This window comes from Polypterus senegalus, chromosome 12 (assembly GCF_016835505.1).
Source record: "Polypterus senegalus isolate Bchr_013 chromosome 12, ASM1683550v1, whole genome shotgun sequence".
Taxonomy (NCBI): Eukaryota; Metazoa; Chordata; class Cladistia; order Polypteriformes; family Polypteridae; genus Polypterus; species Polypterus senegalus.
Window position 1 is genome coordinate 161,115,832 of NC_053165.1, and position 17,959 is coordinate 161,133,790.

Sequence of the window (17,959 nt, forward strand, 5' to 3'; positions counted from 1 at the left end):
TCAAAGTTGCTCTTCTATCAGCTTGAATCAGTCGGCCCATTCATTCTCCTCTGACCTCTAGCCTCAACAAGGCATTTTCGCCCACAGGACTGCCGCATACTGGATGTTTTTCCCTTTTCACACCATTCTTTGTAAACCCTAGAAATGGTTGTGCGTGAAAATCCCAGTAACTGAGCAGATTGTGAAATACTCAGAGCGCCCGTCTGGCACCAACAACCATGCCATGCTCCAAATTGCTGAAATCCCTTTCTTTGCCATTCTGACATTCAGTTTGGAGTTCAGGAGATTGTCTTGACCAGGACCACACCCCTAAATGCATTGAAGCAACTGCCATGTGATTGGCTGATTAGATAATTGCATTCATGAGAAATTGAACAGGTGTTCCTAATAATCCTTTAGGTGAGTGTACAAGGACACTTGCCCATGCCCATGTCCACTGACCATGACTATCATGTCATCTCGGTATGCTGAGCCTGATAAGATGAGCTCATTCAGTTTTCCTTCGGTTTCCAGACATAGCAGTCCTAGAATAAGTCACTTCTCGGACCTTCCTCAGTTGCAGTTATATCCTTCATATAACAAGGAGGCCCAACTGTGCCCGGTATTTTAAAAATGGGCCCACAGCATGTATATCCATAACCTCTTTTAACTTACCATCCATCATTTCTATATAATCTTGCTGTGAACTCAATAAAAGTTTTATGATATTTTTTAATGTGTTACACATGCATGGTGACTCAGAGTGAGACAGTACGGGTGTTTTGAAAGCTAGTGATGGAACGAGCCAAGTTCAGAATAAAAAGTCGGCAAAAATTATAATCGCTAAGTAAGCCTCAAAGTATCTAATAAGCAGAGCAAAGCTGGACATACTGGAGATGCTTTATTCAAATGAACATCTGGACAGGTGTGGCCATCTCACTGCCACTCAGAGCCCCGTTATAGATTCCAGCAGTTCTCCAGTATTGAAGCCAGAAATTCTTACGTGTGTTTAGGGGATTGCTGTTTGTTTTATCTCTCTATTATAATAAAAAAAAACTTGGGTTGAGACGTGATCTTCTCGAAGACACTTTGAAGTCATTCTTTGAAGACTACTTGCACATCACACCCTACTTACAAACAATTTCTCTGAGACATTTTAGCATCACACGAGACAAGGAAATGAGACAAAAAGACAGCTGCTGTACAGGTTTTTAAATGATCGACATGCAGCAGAACACGCAGCTCGGCACAAGCAGCAGCTGGCTTATAGGACAGAACTCATTCACTACAGCTTTATTACTGGCACATACCAAGAAATTAAAAATGAATGAAATGAAATAATCTCTTTAAATTGTATATCCAGTTAACCAAAGCCAGGGGTTGGCGAGCGAAGCGAGCAGGGGGCGGACCCCCCTAGTTATTTATATATTATTTAAATGTTTTGCTTTCTCTCTTTCAAACTTCTGTAAGGTTTAATTTCCTCTTGGGGTAGGGTTGCCAGACGTCCCTTATATATGGGACATGACCCATATTTGATCATTTTGTCCCCTGTCCCATACTGATACATATATACTGAGTATACTTTATACATAAAATATATGTTGTCGTAATTGCATAACTGAATAACCTTTATGGCACAATAACAATTCAATACATTTATGGACCGTACAGTATTTGGATTTAATAATCTTCATATGGGAAAAGGCTGACTCGCATAAATAAGTAGAGCCGAATAATGCAGTCAAGGAGCTTTTGAATTCAGCCGAGTGAAAAATGACGTCTGTCCGATTAACTGCGATTTTAGTTCCATTCTTTTCTCTTTCGTAGATCGCTTTTCGGAAGGAAGTCAGTTTCGTAGTTTTTATGAACGGTTCGAAAGTGCCTTTCCACATTTTCCTTGTTTGGAATAGCAATGATAGTTTGACAGATCTGACAAACGCACTTCGATTGTGACATTGTGAGAGAAAAAAAATCCTCTTCTAATTCCACATACCCTCCCCAAACAATTTTTTTTTTAAACCCCTTCTTTAGTCGATATAAATTGGAAGGCTAACTAGATCACAGCCGGAGTTATGCAGTAGCTCGCGCATTTGATCGTGCGTGCGGGATGACCAGTGTGTTAGAAGACAAGAGATCTCAGACTGGCCGCCCTGTATGTCAATCAAGTGGCAAATGGGATAAGGAGGATATATGATAGACTAACGTTTAAAAAAATGCAACGCGAACTACCTTTGCGATCTACCGGTCGATCGTGATCGATGCATTGGGCACCCCTGCTCTACAACATCGTCACAGATATTCCTGATGTGAGTGTTCTGAAATGTCAGCGCCCATAACAAAACAAATATGGCATCACAGCACAGCACTAGAATAGTTCACATTTTTCGAAATGCCTTGTAACAAAGCAAATGTCATTTGCATAATGTTTGGGTTCTAGAACCCCAAACAGATGCATATATAAATTAATTCTGTTCAGGGAAGCACAGAAACATTTCATAAAAACTGTTTATCATAACTGCATATTGATGTTGACTTATTTTTATTTTTTATTATGTCTTCTAATTTTCTATTCTTCATTTTGTAAAGCACTTTGAGCTACATTTTTTTTTGTATGAATATGTGCTATATAAATAAATGTTGTTGTTGTTTACTTTGTATGTAAAGCAAGCCTTTGCGGACTCTGCTATGAAGGCTGCATTGTGGTCCAGTTCCTCAGTTAGTATTTGGAATCTTAGAGCCATGGGATTACCTTTTGTGAGGTGTAAGGCACAGTGACAATAAATCAAATAAAATTGAATTGAATTAGTGCTTTTCTGTTGGCCACACTGAGTCAAATATTTAAATTGTTAGCTTCTTTTTTTATCTTTGTAATTTTATCGTATTCTTATAAGGCACGGAATTGATGACATCCTCAGTCTGGCTGCTATGATGCCACACATCACTGGAAAGTGTGTCCTACACGTGTACCTGCCTGCATTCGAAGTCTTAGATGTATCGACCATCTTATTTAAGGCCGAGCCCTAATCACTATTGTTGTCTTAACTTTGTCTCAAAGGAAAAAAAAAAAAAACTTGGCAAAACTATTGTCTTGGGATTGCTTTTCCAACATTTTTTGACTTCTACGTCTGGACCACTGGCTCATCTCATCTGATTATTTTTGCGGATTTCTTAGAGATTTGGCTGCCGACTCCCGATCTGCCCTGATTATCCTTCAGGGTTTACCCATAAAACACTTCCATCTCACGTTAGAAGTTCATTGACCTTTTGATTTGATTTGTAACCCTTTGTTAATCCCAGAGGGGGACATTGTCTTTTTGCATTTTCAGTCAACTTTTAGGAAAGCTTGACTTGATCGCAACACGACTGCTATAAAAACAAAACAACTCAACACTACAGTTTTATACTTTGAAGAAAGCGATTTTATTTTTTTATTCAGCCGGCTGATTCTCTACAGAGATGCTGCTCGTTATAAAAGAAAGAACTCTTGAGGGGTTGACTGGCTGATTAAAACCCAAATGTATAAATAAGAGCGTTATAAAGAATAGGTGAGAATGGCGATTTATTTTGGTGCGAGTCAAGAAGCTCCTCCCGTGAGAAGACAGGATTCTCGTTGTTTACGTCCGATGGAGTGCCGACCTGAGCTCCTTATTTATTTAGTTTCTTGGTCACTTCAATTCCCATGTTGTTTTTATTCAATTCTATGTATTTGGAGTTTAATTACATTGCAGACCACGTGGAACACAACAGTCCATGGTTTCCTTCTGAATATTTATTTCAGATAAACCAATAATTCTGAACAATACCACGTGTATCGGCAACAGCAGCGGGACATTTTGTCGGTGTTTTGTGAACTCCAGCCTTCCTGCCAAAATCGAATGGCACTTTGCAGATAATAAAGTGCCCAGCAGCAGCATTGAGCGGCAGGGATCAGTGTCAGTGGGAACACTGGAGGGACCTCTGAATGTCGGTGAAACAATCCTTTGTGTGGCCACAAACGTTTATGGAACTGTCAAACGGCCGATCACTCTGCCTGTTAAAGGTAGGCTTGTCTACTTGTACATTAGCATATTAGTTTCAGTTTCGATTTTATTTTTTTCTCAATTTGTTTGTCGTCTTTCTGTGGTAGGAGAAATGACAGCTCTTGTTATGATTTCCATATGTTTGGAAAACTTTTGAATGCCATTACAGGTTCTTTTTTAATCGTTACTTCCCTAAACTGTTTTTTGCATGTTTGTAACTAACCTTTATTTTAAAAATAAATTTCAGTTATTAGAAAATTTAATTTCTGCCAATTTTTTTCCATGTGAATTTAGTTTCCTGTGTATAATGTGTGCTGATTTTCATCTATTTAGGGATTTTTTAGGAGAAAATTCGGACATGAGTGTCAGTAGACTTTACGCCTACCTAGGAACTAAATTACCCGAACACTTTTATGACATTTCAGTAATTATTTATCGCTGTGATGCTGATCTTTCTGATCATAAAATATGTCATTATGAGAGCAATTGACGAGAAGAATTCATAATGAATTGTTAAACTATGGTGTTTGAGGGTCCCTCTAGAATGCCTCTTTCTCTTGCACAATTTGGCTCAAAAACTAATCGGCACATCGTCACCTCATAACAGGCTTATGTTTCAAGTTTGGTATTTTTCCATCCAGCCATTTTAATAATAATAATTCTTTACATTTCTATGCCGCTTTTCTCACTACTCAAAGCTCTCTCCACACTGGGAGGACCCAGGAAGCGAACCCACAATCTCCTTTTTAACTCCCAGTTTTAACTCTAGAGCGTCCTCAAGAAACTGTGACACACAGATACCCAGACAGACACACACCCATCATCAAGATATCGTTGTTTTCAGTATCGGGGAACCTTAAAATGTTGAGATTCGTCAAAAAACTGGAGATTAAAAATTTTGACCAATCTAAAGCTTCCACTCCTCCCTCATAGACGACAAGTTATGGTGGGAGAGGGCGCAACGCAAAAATGCATTCCTTTGACACGGTGTTACGCATAGGACTGGATAACTGATGTGTAGATCATGTGACATGAGTCACTTTACTTTTTTCTTTTCCTTTATCTTTGGACATTTTTATATCATTTGACATTGTACAACATTAGCCACCATTCATCTGTATAAAATCATAAAACTTTTAATTTCTCTTCTTCATAAAGAAACAATAAGATTAAACGTTTTGAGTTTAAAACTTTTCTTAGGTGAGGAGGTAGATAACCCCCCAGTAGTAACAGGGATTACTAAGGAAGTAAATGTAGAGAGAGAAGAGCTGCTTAGATTAAACAGGCTGAAATGAAACAAATCACCAGGATTTACCGTTGAGTTCTTAAGGAGGTTAGCGAGTACAGATATAAAACCTTTCACGCATATTTTTAGGCGGTCACTGCACACTGAGGAAATTCTGAAGGACTGAAAAATAGCAAATATTTTCCCATTATAGAGAAAAAGGTGACCAGGTAGATCCAAGCAACTATAGGCCAGTAAACATAATGTGCATCAAAGGTACTTTAATGGAAGGACTTATTAAGAATACGATTGAGCAAAATATGGCAAGAGCAGGAATTTTACTGAATATTTCTTATATATATCTCTCTTCTGGTTCGTCCTGCTTCCTCTTCAAAGCCGGTCCCGCTCACACGCAGCCGACACGGCATTTCTCGATTCCTATTCGTCCTCTTCCAAACTCTTCCCCATTCTGCCTGCGGCCTCCCAAACACCCCCCATGCTGCTTTTCTTGATTCCTATTCCTCCTTCGGACTACCGCGTTCCTTCCTCTTCAAAGCCGGTCCCGCTCACACGCAGCCGACATGGCATTTCTCGATTCCTATTCATCCTCTTCCAAACCCTTCCCTACGCTGCCTGCGGCCTGCCATACACCTTGCTATTTTCATTATGCTGTGACGGTTGTTTCCTAAGCCTTAGTTATAAAATGAACGACAGTATCTTCTCTGTCGACGGGTTTTTGAACCACTTTGTCTCTATTCCGGGATCCAGAAACTGTCTGTTTCTATCATTGGGTTATTTCTTGACACAAGGCAATGCACCGTTTTCCGTTCCTATTCTTACACTGCCGTATGCTACAGTGGGCGTCAGCTATCTAGCTAATAATATTTTAGCAAAACAGACACACCTTTTACACGTATTGTCCATACAAATGGATATCAGACATAATAATTACGAGATATTAGCTGTGTAAGCCCAGGCTGTAAAAAGCCCAGGCTCCTAGAAACTGTGGATTCTGGCACTTCAATCAATCAATTGCATCGATTGTGCATCAGCGGCTAACTGAGGTCCTTGTTCCTCAGCGGTTTTCATTTTGCCGAAGTGCTCGTCTCGCTTGTGTATTAGCAGCTAAGAGAGTCGCCTTCTTTGAGCTTCACGCTGTAGCCTCACACTTCCGGGTCAGACAGACACACACACTTCCACGCGTACTGTAGACGTTTATATATAAGATGAGTTAGGTGAGAATTCTTTTTAAATTTTTCATGGACTATTTTCACATCATTTGGCACTGTAAAGCACTCATCACCAATCGACTCCATTAAGTTTAAATAATATTTAGTTTATTCTTAAAAACATTTGGTTTCAGCCATTATTACAAACTGTATGGGGTACGTAACATTTTAAAAAATAGCATTTTTAATGGCATGTTGCCCAAACATTAGAAAGTTTTTCTTTCCCCAGATTCATAACAACAATTTACAAAGTGGTGAATAGAGATTGGCATGATATGTTTGGAAGAATTGTCTCCAATCATTGTCTTGTTGCCAAACTACCATCCAAGCTTCCGGATCCACAATGTTAAATGACCCCTCCAGAAGTATGCTTCTCCTTCTCTGAGGGGTCACTGGCCTTGCTGATCAAGAAATTCAGAAGAGAAGTAGGCAGATGTCTAACCCGCTAAGTTTCATGACATTGTTTTTTGCTGCCGTCTGTAAAAACTGAAACTGAAGCTCTCCTGCTTCCTCTTCCTGTGTACCATAAGTAACATCAACTTTAACCAGAGACGTTATCAATAGCGCCACATTGTATCTGTTTCATCATTACAAGTGTAAGTCACTGACTTCCTCTCTGCGCAGTTAAGATGGCATCAGGTAGACATGTCAAGATAAGCTAGTTGTTTAATTTTTTTTGTCAACTGAATTGCCACGTCGTATATTAAATTGTGGTGACTTTGCAACAATAAAATGAGAGACGACAGAAATGTATCATTTCCTTCTAATTATTCATTTCAGATAAACCAAGAATTCTGAATAACACCACATGCATCGCCAACAGCAGCTGGACGTTTTGTCAGTGTTTTGTGGATTCCAACCCGGCTGCTGACATCAAATGGCACTTGTCAGATAGCGAAGTGTCCAGCAGCAACATCGAGAGACGGGGGACCGTGTCCGTGGGAACATTCGAGGGAGCTCTGCAAGTTGGTGGAACAATCCTTTGCACAGCCACAAATGACTATGGAACTGTTAGTCAGCTTATCGTAATGCCTGTTAAAGGTTGGCTTGAAGCTCATTTTCAATGTTTTTCTCATTCAGCATTTCATTTCATGTGAAATCCAAAAGAGACTTTATGTTATGAGCTAGAGAGTTCCCATGCAGACAAAGTCCCCAAAAATACTCAAAATATCCAATAGAGGAGGCAAACCATCAAACCCCAGCTAGTCACAAAAAAGGACAACAAGCCTTCATAAATAAAAAAGGTTAATTTGCTGAAGACAGCAAAGCTCCCAAAAACACAAAAACCCAGAAGGTAATGCCTTCAAAAATAAGTAAGGGAATACGAAAATCACAAAATGGTCAAAAGGCAAAGTGAAAGGTCACAAAATCCAATCAAAAAAGAGCAATAGACACAGGAGAACTCACAAACTCCACAAGTACATTCACAATGAACCGCAAGGGACTGTGAGTTTTTCCCAGCCTTTATAGGTGTGAAGAGTGACAGGTAGGTGGTCCCGCCTCTCAGGGAACCACCCACAGAACACATATCAGATAGTAACATATACTTAGAAAAATAAAGAAACTAAATAATCAACAATGCGAACATAAACAATGAACACAATTGAAACAAAAGAGACATTTGAATCCCCCTGGCTGGAGTATGTCTATCTTGTGGGACGATTCAGGCCTATTTTAAATATTCACCAGGTGTGTTTAAACAAAAAAATTATAAATAAAAAATGAACAGAAAACAGAGGATTCAAAAAGAGGAAGCAGGTCGCAGTGAAAAAGTACGGCCAAATGTCGAAGGGTGACCTGTTACAATTCTTCACCTCGAAAGCTCGAAAGAAGGACAACACCCTCACTGTACTCTCGCTTTGTTCTTCATCCTTATCTCTTCATAATATCCAAACAAAAATAAAAAAAGCAAAAAGCTAATTAATGTTTTAAGCATTCTAATAAAATATGAACAAAGATGACATAAATTACATATTCAACAAAACGGTCCCCGCAAATCTCTTAACAAAAATCCCTTTGAGTTCGTAGCTCAGTGAATTTTACAGGGGATCTACAGAAACAGACCGTTCAGACAAAACCAAGAAAAGTCCAGTTTAACAGTTAATGGTGGCAAACATGGAATGTGAAAAGGCCGGTGAAGAAGGTGGGAGCATCTGTACCCGGCACACTCCTCGACATGAAAATCTGCTGCTGCCTTACCGGGTTTAGCATTCTGGTGCTACCGTTCAATGCCATCCAGACAGGGTCCTTCTCATGCTACTGCAGCTGATTACTAAATGCGCTACCTGAGGTGGTCACATTTATCACCTCAAACTCTCCATCAATGGTCTGCCAAGTCTTTTATCAGCAGGAGATGTTGTTGCACAATGCACAAGACAATATGTCCTTTTTGAAACCGTGATGCTGAAATGAATCTATGTAGCTGTCTGTCTCCTTCTTCTTGCTACTCTATAGTCCTTTTCAAGGGCTTCTGGTGGCAACAACAAAGGTGTCCCTTGAGTCCCCAATATCCGAACTGTGAGCAATCACAGTAATGAGCTGTCATTAAGCGTTGCCCATCTCTCTCATACATCAGAAAAGAATGCACTATGTGGCAGTGCTACAAAAAATCCAATGCAACTGATTGACAAAGCCAAAATACTTAAAGTCAAAATGAACATTACAGAGGTCCTCAGTCTGAGTGTGTTGTTTCTTGATCCCTGCAGATGAAGATGAGTATTTGCAGGCTTCAACTGCTATGGAGTTTCAAGTTTTCTTCTGCCTACGATGCATCCTTAGGATTGTGATTGACAAGATTGTCATTATAATTGGCAAAGTGGTATGATACTACCAGAACACATCTGGTGGCTCATCAAAATGTCTACGTGCGATAGGAAATGAGTCGAGTGATATTCATTTTCACTAGATATTAATAATTAAATAATAACGGCAGGCAGGTGTGAACGGAATTAATGCATGAAAATGCTTCCAGACAGGACGAAACGAATACACCATTCAAAAATTACATGTGTTACTTACCCCATTGCAGTTTGTAGTGACCACTGAGAAAAACTTTTAAATCTAACGCTTTCATGCGGAAGAGAAAGAATAACAATTATTATACAAGAAAATAGTAACCGATGCTTCACAATGTAAACGATGTAAAAAGCATCCATGGAAAAAATACATTTCTCACGTTACTCGTGCTGCAGCAGTTATCCAGCTGTATGTTCAAAACGTGGAAAGCGCCTGCATTTTTGCTCAAATAGAGTCGCGACACTGTTACCAACGTCATGCCATTGCACTTTAATGGCAGAGGTACAATAAATAAAACCGAATTACGTCCAAATGCAGTCGTAAGCGGTGCTATGACACTATTCATTTTGTTTTTCATGTCTTATTATGGGCGGAACAGTGGCGCAGTGGGTTGTGCTGCTCGCTTGCAGATAGGAGACCTGGGTTCGCATCCTGGGTCCTCCCTGCGTGGAGTTTTCATGTTTTCCCCGTGTCTGCGTGGGTTTCCTCTCACAGTCCGGTTTCCTCTCACAGTCCAACGACATGCTGGTTAGGTACATAGGCGATCCTTAATTATCCCTAGTGTGTGCTTGGTGCGTGGGTGTGTGTGTGCGCCCTGAGGTGGGTTGGCGTACTGCCCGGGGTTTGTTTCCTGCCTTGCGCCTGTGTTGTCTGGGATTGGCTCCAGCAGACCCCCATGACCCTGTACTTGGGATATAGCGGGTTGGATAATGGATGGATGGATGACTTATTATTAATGTATTTCAATAATTATTATCCATTTATACGGTAAATGTGTTATGCTAATGTTAGGTTAGGTTAGGGGATCTGAGCAATGCATGGGTACACTTTTTCCGTCATAATATTTTTATTTTACAAGGATCACTAAATCTATCCAAATTACTACATGATCACCTAACTATTTGAGCACTATCCTACTATTATCTCCTCAGTACTACCATCCTGAATTAACCAATGATTTTAATTAATCTTATAAAAAGTTTTAATTAGTTAGCTTTTGGTAGGTTACTTCAGGTCAGGTGTATACTTTATGGGTCATCGCTGTGAAAATGAAACAAAGGAACATCTGTGTGTTCTGCTGCCACATGGCTAGGCTTTCACTACACACTACACACAGAATGCAGCGATTCCGATGTTCTGCCTCGTATCCAAAGTCAGTGTGGTGAAAATGACATCATACACAGAGGCCCCGCCCCCTGACATACGTCAAGCCTCTTAGCAGCGATATTAATTACCAATGCTTTGGTCGGAACAGTATGCCTTCATTAAACAAGACATGGCTATGCTGTTAAATCGGAAACTGAAACCACACGGGATCAAACATTTCTGAATTGAAGACAGGATCATTGGCCAATCAATGATGGAGAGAGGCGGGTGTTACAGCAAACATGTAATGTGAATATCTAGCAGAAGAGGTCAGGTGATACCTTGAATGTGAGCACATTTGCCAGGTCAGTTTTTCATCCCAAACTCTTTTGTAGTGCATTGCTGTCCAGGAAAGTTGTCCCAATTTACATTTTTCAAGTAATCTTATTTTTATTATAGATTAAAACACATGCATTAAAAATATGTATTGTGTTATATGAGAGACAAGTGGGCGGCGACTCTCTTGCAGCTCCTCAAACCCAACAAATGTCAGAAAAACTAAAAAAAAAAAAAGGGAATGAAGGATTTGTTATAACTGAAAAAAAAAAGATTACAGGTCTCTGGGCGCAAAACACCACAAATGACTCCGATACTGGCCTCTCTTCACTGGCTACCTGTTAGTTTTAGAATTGATTTGAAGCTTTTATTGCTTGTATATAAATTTTTAAACAGTTTAGCACCTGTATAACTTATGAATCTTCTTAAACCATATGGCCCGTCTCGGTCTTTAAGATCGTCTGACCAGTTGCTACTGGTGGTACCTCAGACGAGGCTGAAGCAGAGCGGTGATCTTGTGTTTACGGTGGCAGCTCCACGGCTCTGGATCAGCCTGCTGCTGCACTTTAGATCTGCTCCGAATTTGAACATTTAAAAATCCAGATTGAAAACATTTTTTTTCTCTGGCTTTGAATTATAATTTTAAGGGTTGCTGGTTTATATTTTATGTATTGGATAGTCACGGTACTTTGTACATGTTGATTGCAATTATGGAATGTTTTTCTGTTATACTGTATGTTATTTATTGTCTATTATTGTTGTTATTTACTGTACACCACTTTGGTAAACACTTTTGTGTTTTTATATAGATAGATAGATAGATACTTTATTAATCCCAAGGGGAAATTCACATAATGAATAATAAAGGTGCTTTATAAATAAAATTGACTTGACTTGTCATATATACCAACATATTGTTTAAGAATTTATGCTGGGAAGCAGACATGTCTGGATGGTTCTGACCGTGCCAATAGACATTTTGAAAAACAAGTCTTCTGGCCTAAAGCTGCCAATTGTTTCAACCCAAGCTTTATGTCAATACTCTGTCTATAGTAGCAGGCAGACCAGCCCACAGGTTAGGGGCCCCCTGTAACTAAAAGCTCGACCTCCCACTGTTGTTTTATTAATCCTTGGAATCCTAAGCAGACCGGCATCTTGAGATCTTAATGTACGCTCAGGTTTGTAAGTCATGATAAGTTCAGACAAGTAAGCCGGACCTTGGCCATTTAAGGCTTTATATGTTAAAAGGAGGATTTTGAAATCTGCCCTAACTTAACTGGGTGCCAGTGTAAGGATTTAAGAACTGGAGTTATGTGTTCGTATTTTCTTGTTCTTGTAATAATTCTTGCAGCAGCATTTTGGATTAACTGGAGGCTGTATAAAGAACAGTTTGAACATCCAGTGAACACCGCATTGCAGTAGTCAATCCTACTAGAAATCTTCTTCTTCTTTCGGTTGCTCCTGTTAGGGGTCGCCACAGCGGATCATCTTTTTCCATATCTTTCTATCCTCGTCCTCTTGTTCTGTCACACCCGTCACCTGCGTGTCCTCTCTCACCACATCCATAAACCTCCTCTTAGGCCTTCCTCTTCTCCTCTTGCCTGGCAGCTCTATCCTTAGTACCCTTCACACTTTATACCCTCATATCTCCTCTGCACATGTCCAGACCAACACAATCTCGCCTCTCTGACTTTGTCTCCCAACCGTCCACTTTGAGCTGACCTGTCCATCCTCGTCACACCCAATGCAAATCTTAGCACCTTTAACTCTGCCACCTCCAGCTCTGTATCTTGCCCATAGCTGGTCTCACTACCGTCCTGTAGACCTTCTCTTTCACTCTTGATGATACCCGTCTGTCACAAATCACTCCTGACACTCTATTCCACCCTGCCTGCACTCTCTTTTTCACCTCTCTTCCACAATCTCCATTATTCTGTAAGTCAATCCTACTAGAAATAAATACATGAATTCATTTCTCAGAATCCTGTTAACTTATTTTCCCAACATTTTTAAGATGAAAGAAACCTGATTTGGACAACTTTGTAATATGCACTTTAAATGACATGCTAGAGTCAAAGATAAGTCCGAGATTGTGGGCTGATTTAGTAATATTAATGGCGATTCCAACCGAGTTAAATGTTGACAAAATATTGTTGCGATCAGCGTCATTCTCTCCAATAATTACCATCTCTGTTTTATTGGTGTTTAAAGACAAGTAGTTCTCATCCATCCACTCCTTTAATTCACTGACTCAACTAATTAAAGACAACATTGGAGAAACTTTATTTGATCTTAAAGAAAAGTAGAACTGGGTGTCATCCTCATACGAGTGAAAATGAACATGATGTTTCCTAATGAGAGATCCCAGTGTAAAGTGAAAACAGTAAAGGGCCGAGTACTGAGCCCTGCGGGACACAATATTGAACTTCTGTGTGTAATGATGGAGTCCTGTCTGCGCATTTCTGTACATATTGGAATCGATTTGATAAATAAGAACTGAACCAAGCGAGCACGGGGCCTGTGAGCCCAATGTCATTTTCTAGCCTGTGCAGTACAATAAAACGGTCAATGGTGTCAAACGTTGCACTTAAGTCTAGCAACAGAATTACAGTTTTCTTCATCAGAGGATGTCAGAATGTCGTTTACAACCCTCGTTAGTGCCGTTTCTATACTCTGATCAGTGTGGAAACCAGACTGGAATAAATTCAGTATCACACATTTAGATCATGGAGGCTCAGGGCTGTAGCAGTTGGCTCTGCCACCTCACCATCCCATGAACTGCCTCCTGGTCTCTACCACCACTGTGACACCACACCTTCTCCCTGTGTCTGTCGTGTTTTCCTCCTGGCACTCCAGCGTTCTCCTAATTATCTTTGGATCGGGTTGACTGATGATTGTACTTTAGCTCAGGGTGGGTGTATGTGAGACTCTTGTCACTAGTGGTGTTTTTACGTCTTCCTAGGCTGAAGCCCCTGATCAGTTTGGTCACATTATAAATAAATCAATTGTGGCAAACCTCTGCGCTTTTTTCTCCGTTATATATTATCTAACCCGTAATCAAAGCATATCTGATTGTGTTAAAGATGCACTCAAAACCCCAAGCGGACCCCTACTGATACACATTGACCCAAAAACCAAGCTGGTCATTCAATCCCTATACATCTAAATGCACATATGAAAATCAAAGAGGGGTCTAAGTTGATTCTTGCAAGTCCTAGAAATGTCCCTGCTCTGCGCTGCCATTGCCTGACGTGGGTTTGGCTTCTTCTGCATGCTTAGTGCCACCAGGATAAGCCCTGGCGCCTTATGAATACAAATGGATGGACGGGCATTCACATTTCAGTCTCATGTGTTGTATTTCGTCTGCAGGTGTCCATTTGTCTCTCCTCGTAGCTGTGCCCCTCACTGCAGTGCTCCTGGCCATAGCTCTGGTGTTTACGTGTCACAAAGTGCGGACCCGCACAAGCAGGTGAGTCACATAGTGACATCTCAGTAGCTTTCACTGTGAGGCCTTTCTCAAATGTTTACTGCATTGTTGAAATGACATGTGGCACCTGTCACCCGCTCCCAGTTCAGCCCGATTTCAGTCTTTCCCAATTTTGTTTTTTTGTTTTTTTTACCCAGAAATCCGAAGAACAAATCTTCAAGAAATGACAGCAAGTTCTATCCGAGTGATGACGCGCTGGACCCCCCACTAAAAAGGTGACTGGTTGGCAAATTGCACTGAAGCTCTTTGACATCACTCGGTGTTTTGCAGCCCTCCTGCTTTTCCTTCTTTGTGTGTCTATTGGTCTTGTCAGGCTGCCGTTACTCCTTTATTGACTTTAGTTTCTCGAAAGCGGCTTTGAAAGGGAACTGAAGAGCTCAGTTTGGGAGAAGAAGACGATGGATGGAAGTCAGAACATCAGTGTAGCTGCGTTTGTTGAGGATTTAAAAAAAAAAAATTATCCAAATACTCCTACTATAAAGACTCGAGCAATTAGCATAACTCGTGTACAACACAAATCCACAGTCCACGTTTTAAAAGTTTTAGTGAAATTCTAAGCAAACAGTTTACACAAAAAATACAGAAAAAGTTCATAAGACATGCAACTAAAAAAGCCTTCTGGTCTATAATGTTTCATGGTTACATTTCTTTGATTTTCTATATGATATGACATAGACAATGACCTACGTTTTCATCCATCCATCCATTATCTAACCCGCTATATCCTAACTACAGGGTCACGGGGGTCTGCTGGAGCCAATCCCAGCCAACACAGAGCGCAAGGCAGGAAACAAACCCTGGGCAGGGCGCCAGTCCACCACAGGACCTACGTTTTAATATACATAAATATGTACATACAGTCAGAAAACTCAATGCCTTCACTCCTTTTTGATTTAACTGCCTATCTGAGATGATTCCATTGTCACACCAGGTACACAGCAGAACAGAAACCTCCTTCACGTTATGTTTACCCCTGGAAAAGCGAGTGAAAAATGCTTTTTTAACACAAAAAAATGCAATTCCATGTAACAGAAACAAGTCAATACCAAAATGTCTACCTAAATACAGCAAGAAAGGCTTGTCGAGTGTCCACTGCCGCACTGATGCCGAATGGCCGTCACACCCATCCTGCTTCACCTTCACTGGCTCCCTGTGTCTTACAGGATCGAGTATAAAATTCTATCAATTAACTTACAAAGCTTGAAATGGCCTCACACCAGACTACCTCAGTGCCCCTTCCCCATGACTGTGGCTCCTGTTTGCCCACTAAAGTGCTCTGATTGTGGCCATCTTGTTGTGTGTCCCACGCTAACCTGCACTCTGTGGGTGACAGCAGGGCCTTCAGCTCCATATAGCGCCCAGACTTTGGAATGACCTCCCGAAATGAACGAGATCAGCCGACTCCATTCATTCTTTTAAAAAACAAAACTTCCAACTCATCAGTTCAGGAAGGCTTTGAACTGAAAGAAGGGCCAGAATGTTACGTTTAGTTCATCTCTCTGCCCAGCAGCTCAGGATAATTTGTCTCTGTGTTATATCACCGACTATGTGATTTGTTCAGACATTTTTTTTAGTACTGAATTTAGTATTATACACTGGTTTATTCTTTTATTTATTCTGTTTAATGCTGGGCGCACGGTGGCGCAGTGGTAGCGCTGCTGCCTCGAGTTAGGAGACCGGGTTCGCTTCCGGGTCCTCCCTGTGGAGTTTGCATGTTCTCCCTGTGTCTGCGTGGGTTTCCTCCGGCGCTCCGGTTTCCTCCCACAATCCAAAGACATGCAGGTTAGGTGGATTGGCGATTCTAAATTGGCCCTAGTGTGTGCTTGGTGTGTGGGTGTGTTTGTGTGTGTCCTGCGGTGGGTTGGCACCCTGCCCAGGATTGGTTCCTGCCTTGTGCCCTGTGTTGGCTGGGATTGGCTCCAGCAGACCCCGTGACCCTGTATTCGGATTCAGCGGGTTAGAAAATGGATGGATGGATGGATGTTTAATGCTTTATATATCCTATATTTATTTATTTATTGTTCTATGTAGAAAATGTTTGTATCCAATGTTTCATCTGCCCTGCTGTTCTTTCTGAGACTCTGTGAAGCGCCTTGAGTATAAAAAAAGGTGCTAAATAATAATAATAATACATCACTACATAATTAATAGGAAAGGTGCTATAATAAGGGCGGCACGGTGACGCAGTGGGTAGCGCTGCTGTCTCGCAGTTAGGAGACCCGGATTCACTTCCCAGGTCCTCCCTGCGTGGAGTTTGTATGTTCTCCCCGTGTCTGCATGGGTTTCCTCCCACAGTCCAAAGACGGGCAGGTTGGGTGGATTGGCGATTGTAAATTGTCCCGTGTGTGTACTTGGTGTGTGGGTGGGTGTGTGTGTGCCCTGCGGTGGGCTGGCGCCCTGCCTGGGGTTTGTTTCCTGCCTTGCGCCCTGCGTTGGCTGGGATTGGCTCCGGCAGACCCCTGTGAACCTGTAGTTAGGATATAGCAGATTGGATAATGGATGGATGGATTTATTAATATTTAATAATTAATTAATATTATTATTAATAATAATAAAAAATAACTAGGAGGCTCTGCCCCCTGCTCGCTTCGCCCACCCCCAGGTTTGGTTTACCGTGATATACAATTTAAAGAGATTGTTATTTTCATGGGAATTGTTACATAAGCATTATTTTCATAAAACGTTTGTAAAAACAATACTGCGGTGGGCTGGCACCCTGCCCAGGGTTTGTTTCCTGCCTATAGCAGGTTGGAGAATGGATGGATGGATAGATATATGGTAAAAACAATACTTGTCCTTTATTTCCGGCCCCGGGCGTGGTTAAATCTCTTTCTCGCAGGACATATAACGCTGCTTGTGTCTTGAAGTGGGGGGTGGCCGAACACACGCTAAGGAGATGCCGTCAGATCATCTGCTGTTGGCGAGCTGCCTGTTCTGCTTGTCTCGCTGCCCGGTCATTTCAAAGCCTGTGCAGCAGCTGTTCTTTTGCCACTTTGTGTCTCTGCCGCTTGCGTTGTGAAGGGAGGAATGGGCAGGGTGGCTGAACGCAGGCTAAGGAGAAGCAGTCGGATCATCTGCTGGCTTTCTGCTGCCGGCGAGCTTCATGTTTTGCTTGTCGCTTGTCGTTGTTTTAAGAGCTGGGAGCAAGTTAATGTGTCTCTCGTGGCACTTCAAATTGTCTTCTGAGAAGATCGAGTCTTGTCTCCCTAGTCTCCCTCCCCAAGATTTTTATTCATAATAGAGAGATAATAATATTAATAGCCTGTATTTTCCTGGGGTCAGGCTTGCCTAGGGGTGCGCTTTGTTGTGTGCACTATGTTGGAGGCCTCACCCCTTTGCTATTCTGTGCTGTCAAAACACAAACGTGGTGTGCTCACTGGATATTCAGTTTACAGACTAACTTTGATTACATCTCTCTCTCGATTAGCTATACCCTGCAAGAACTCTCGGACAGAAACGTCTCAGATGTCGAAGACGAAGACGACGTCTCCTATGAAAACCTCAAGGTATGAAATGTTAGGGCTTTTCACATCAAGATGCTGTCCTGTCATGAATATTCCTACTTTTAATGCTGTGAACAACA

The 17,959-nt window shown here is 41.2% G+C and overlaps 1 protein-coding gene across 4 annotated transcripts in view; it reads left to right on the top strand.

Moving 5' to 3' along the window:
- The window catches only part of LOC120540082 (sialic acid-binding Ig-like lectin 13), a 47,744-nt gene that overhangs the window by 22,636 nt on the left and 7,149 nt on the right, over positions 1–17,959 (top strand). For 2 of the 4 annotated variants that reach the window (XM_039770560.1, XM_039770559.1), the window contains exons 6-10: positions 3,758–4,018; positions 7,233–7,493; positions 14,259–14,358; positions 14,514–14,591; positions 17,804–17,882. In XM_039770560.1, coding sequence (XP_039626494.1) covers positions 3,758–4,018; positions 7,233–7,493; positions 14,259–14,358; positions 14,514–14,591; positions 17,804–17,882 — 779 coding nt within the window. The remainder of the gene's footprint in view (positions 1–3,757; positions 4,019–7,232; positions 7,494–14,258; positions 14,359–14,513; positions 14,592–17,803; positions 17,883–17,959) is intronic. The other 2 variants (XM_039770563.1, XM_039770562.1) reach the window with 2 other exon arrangements.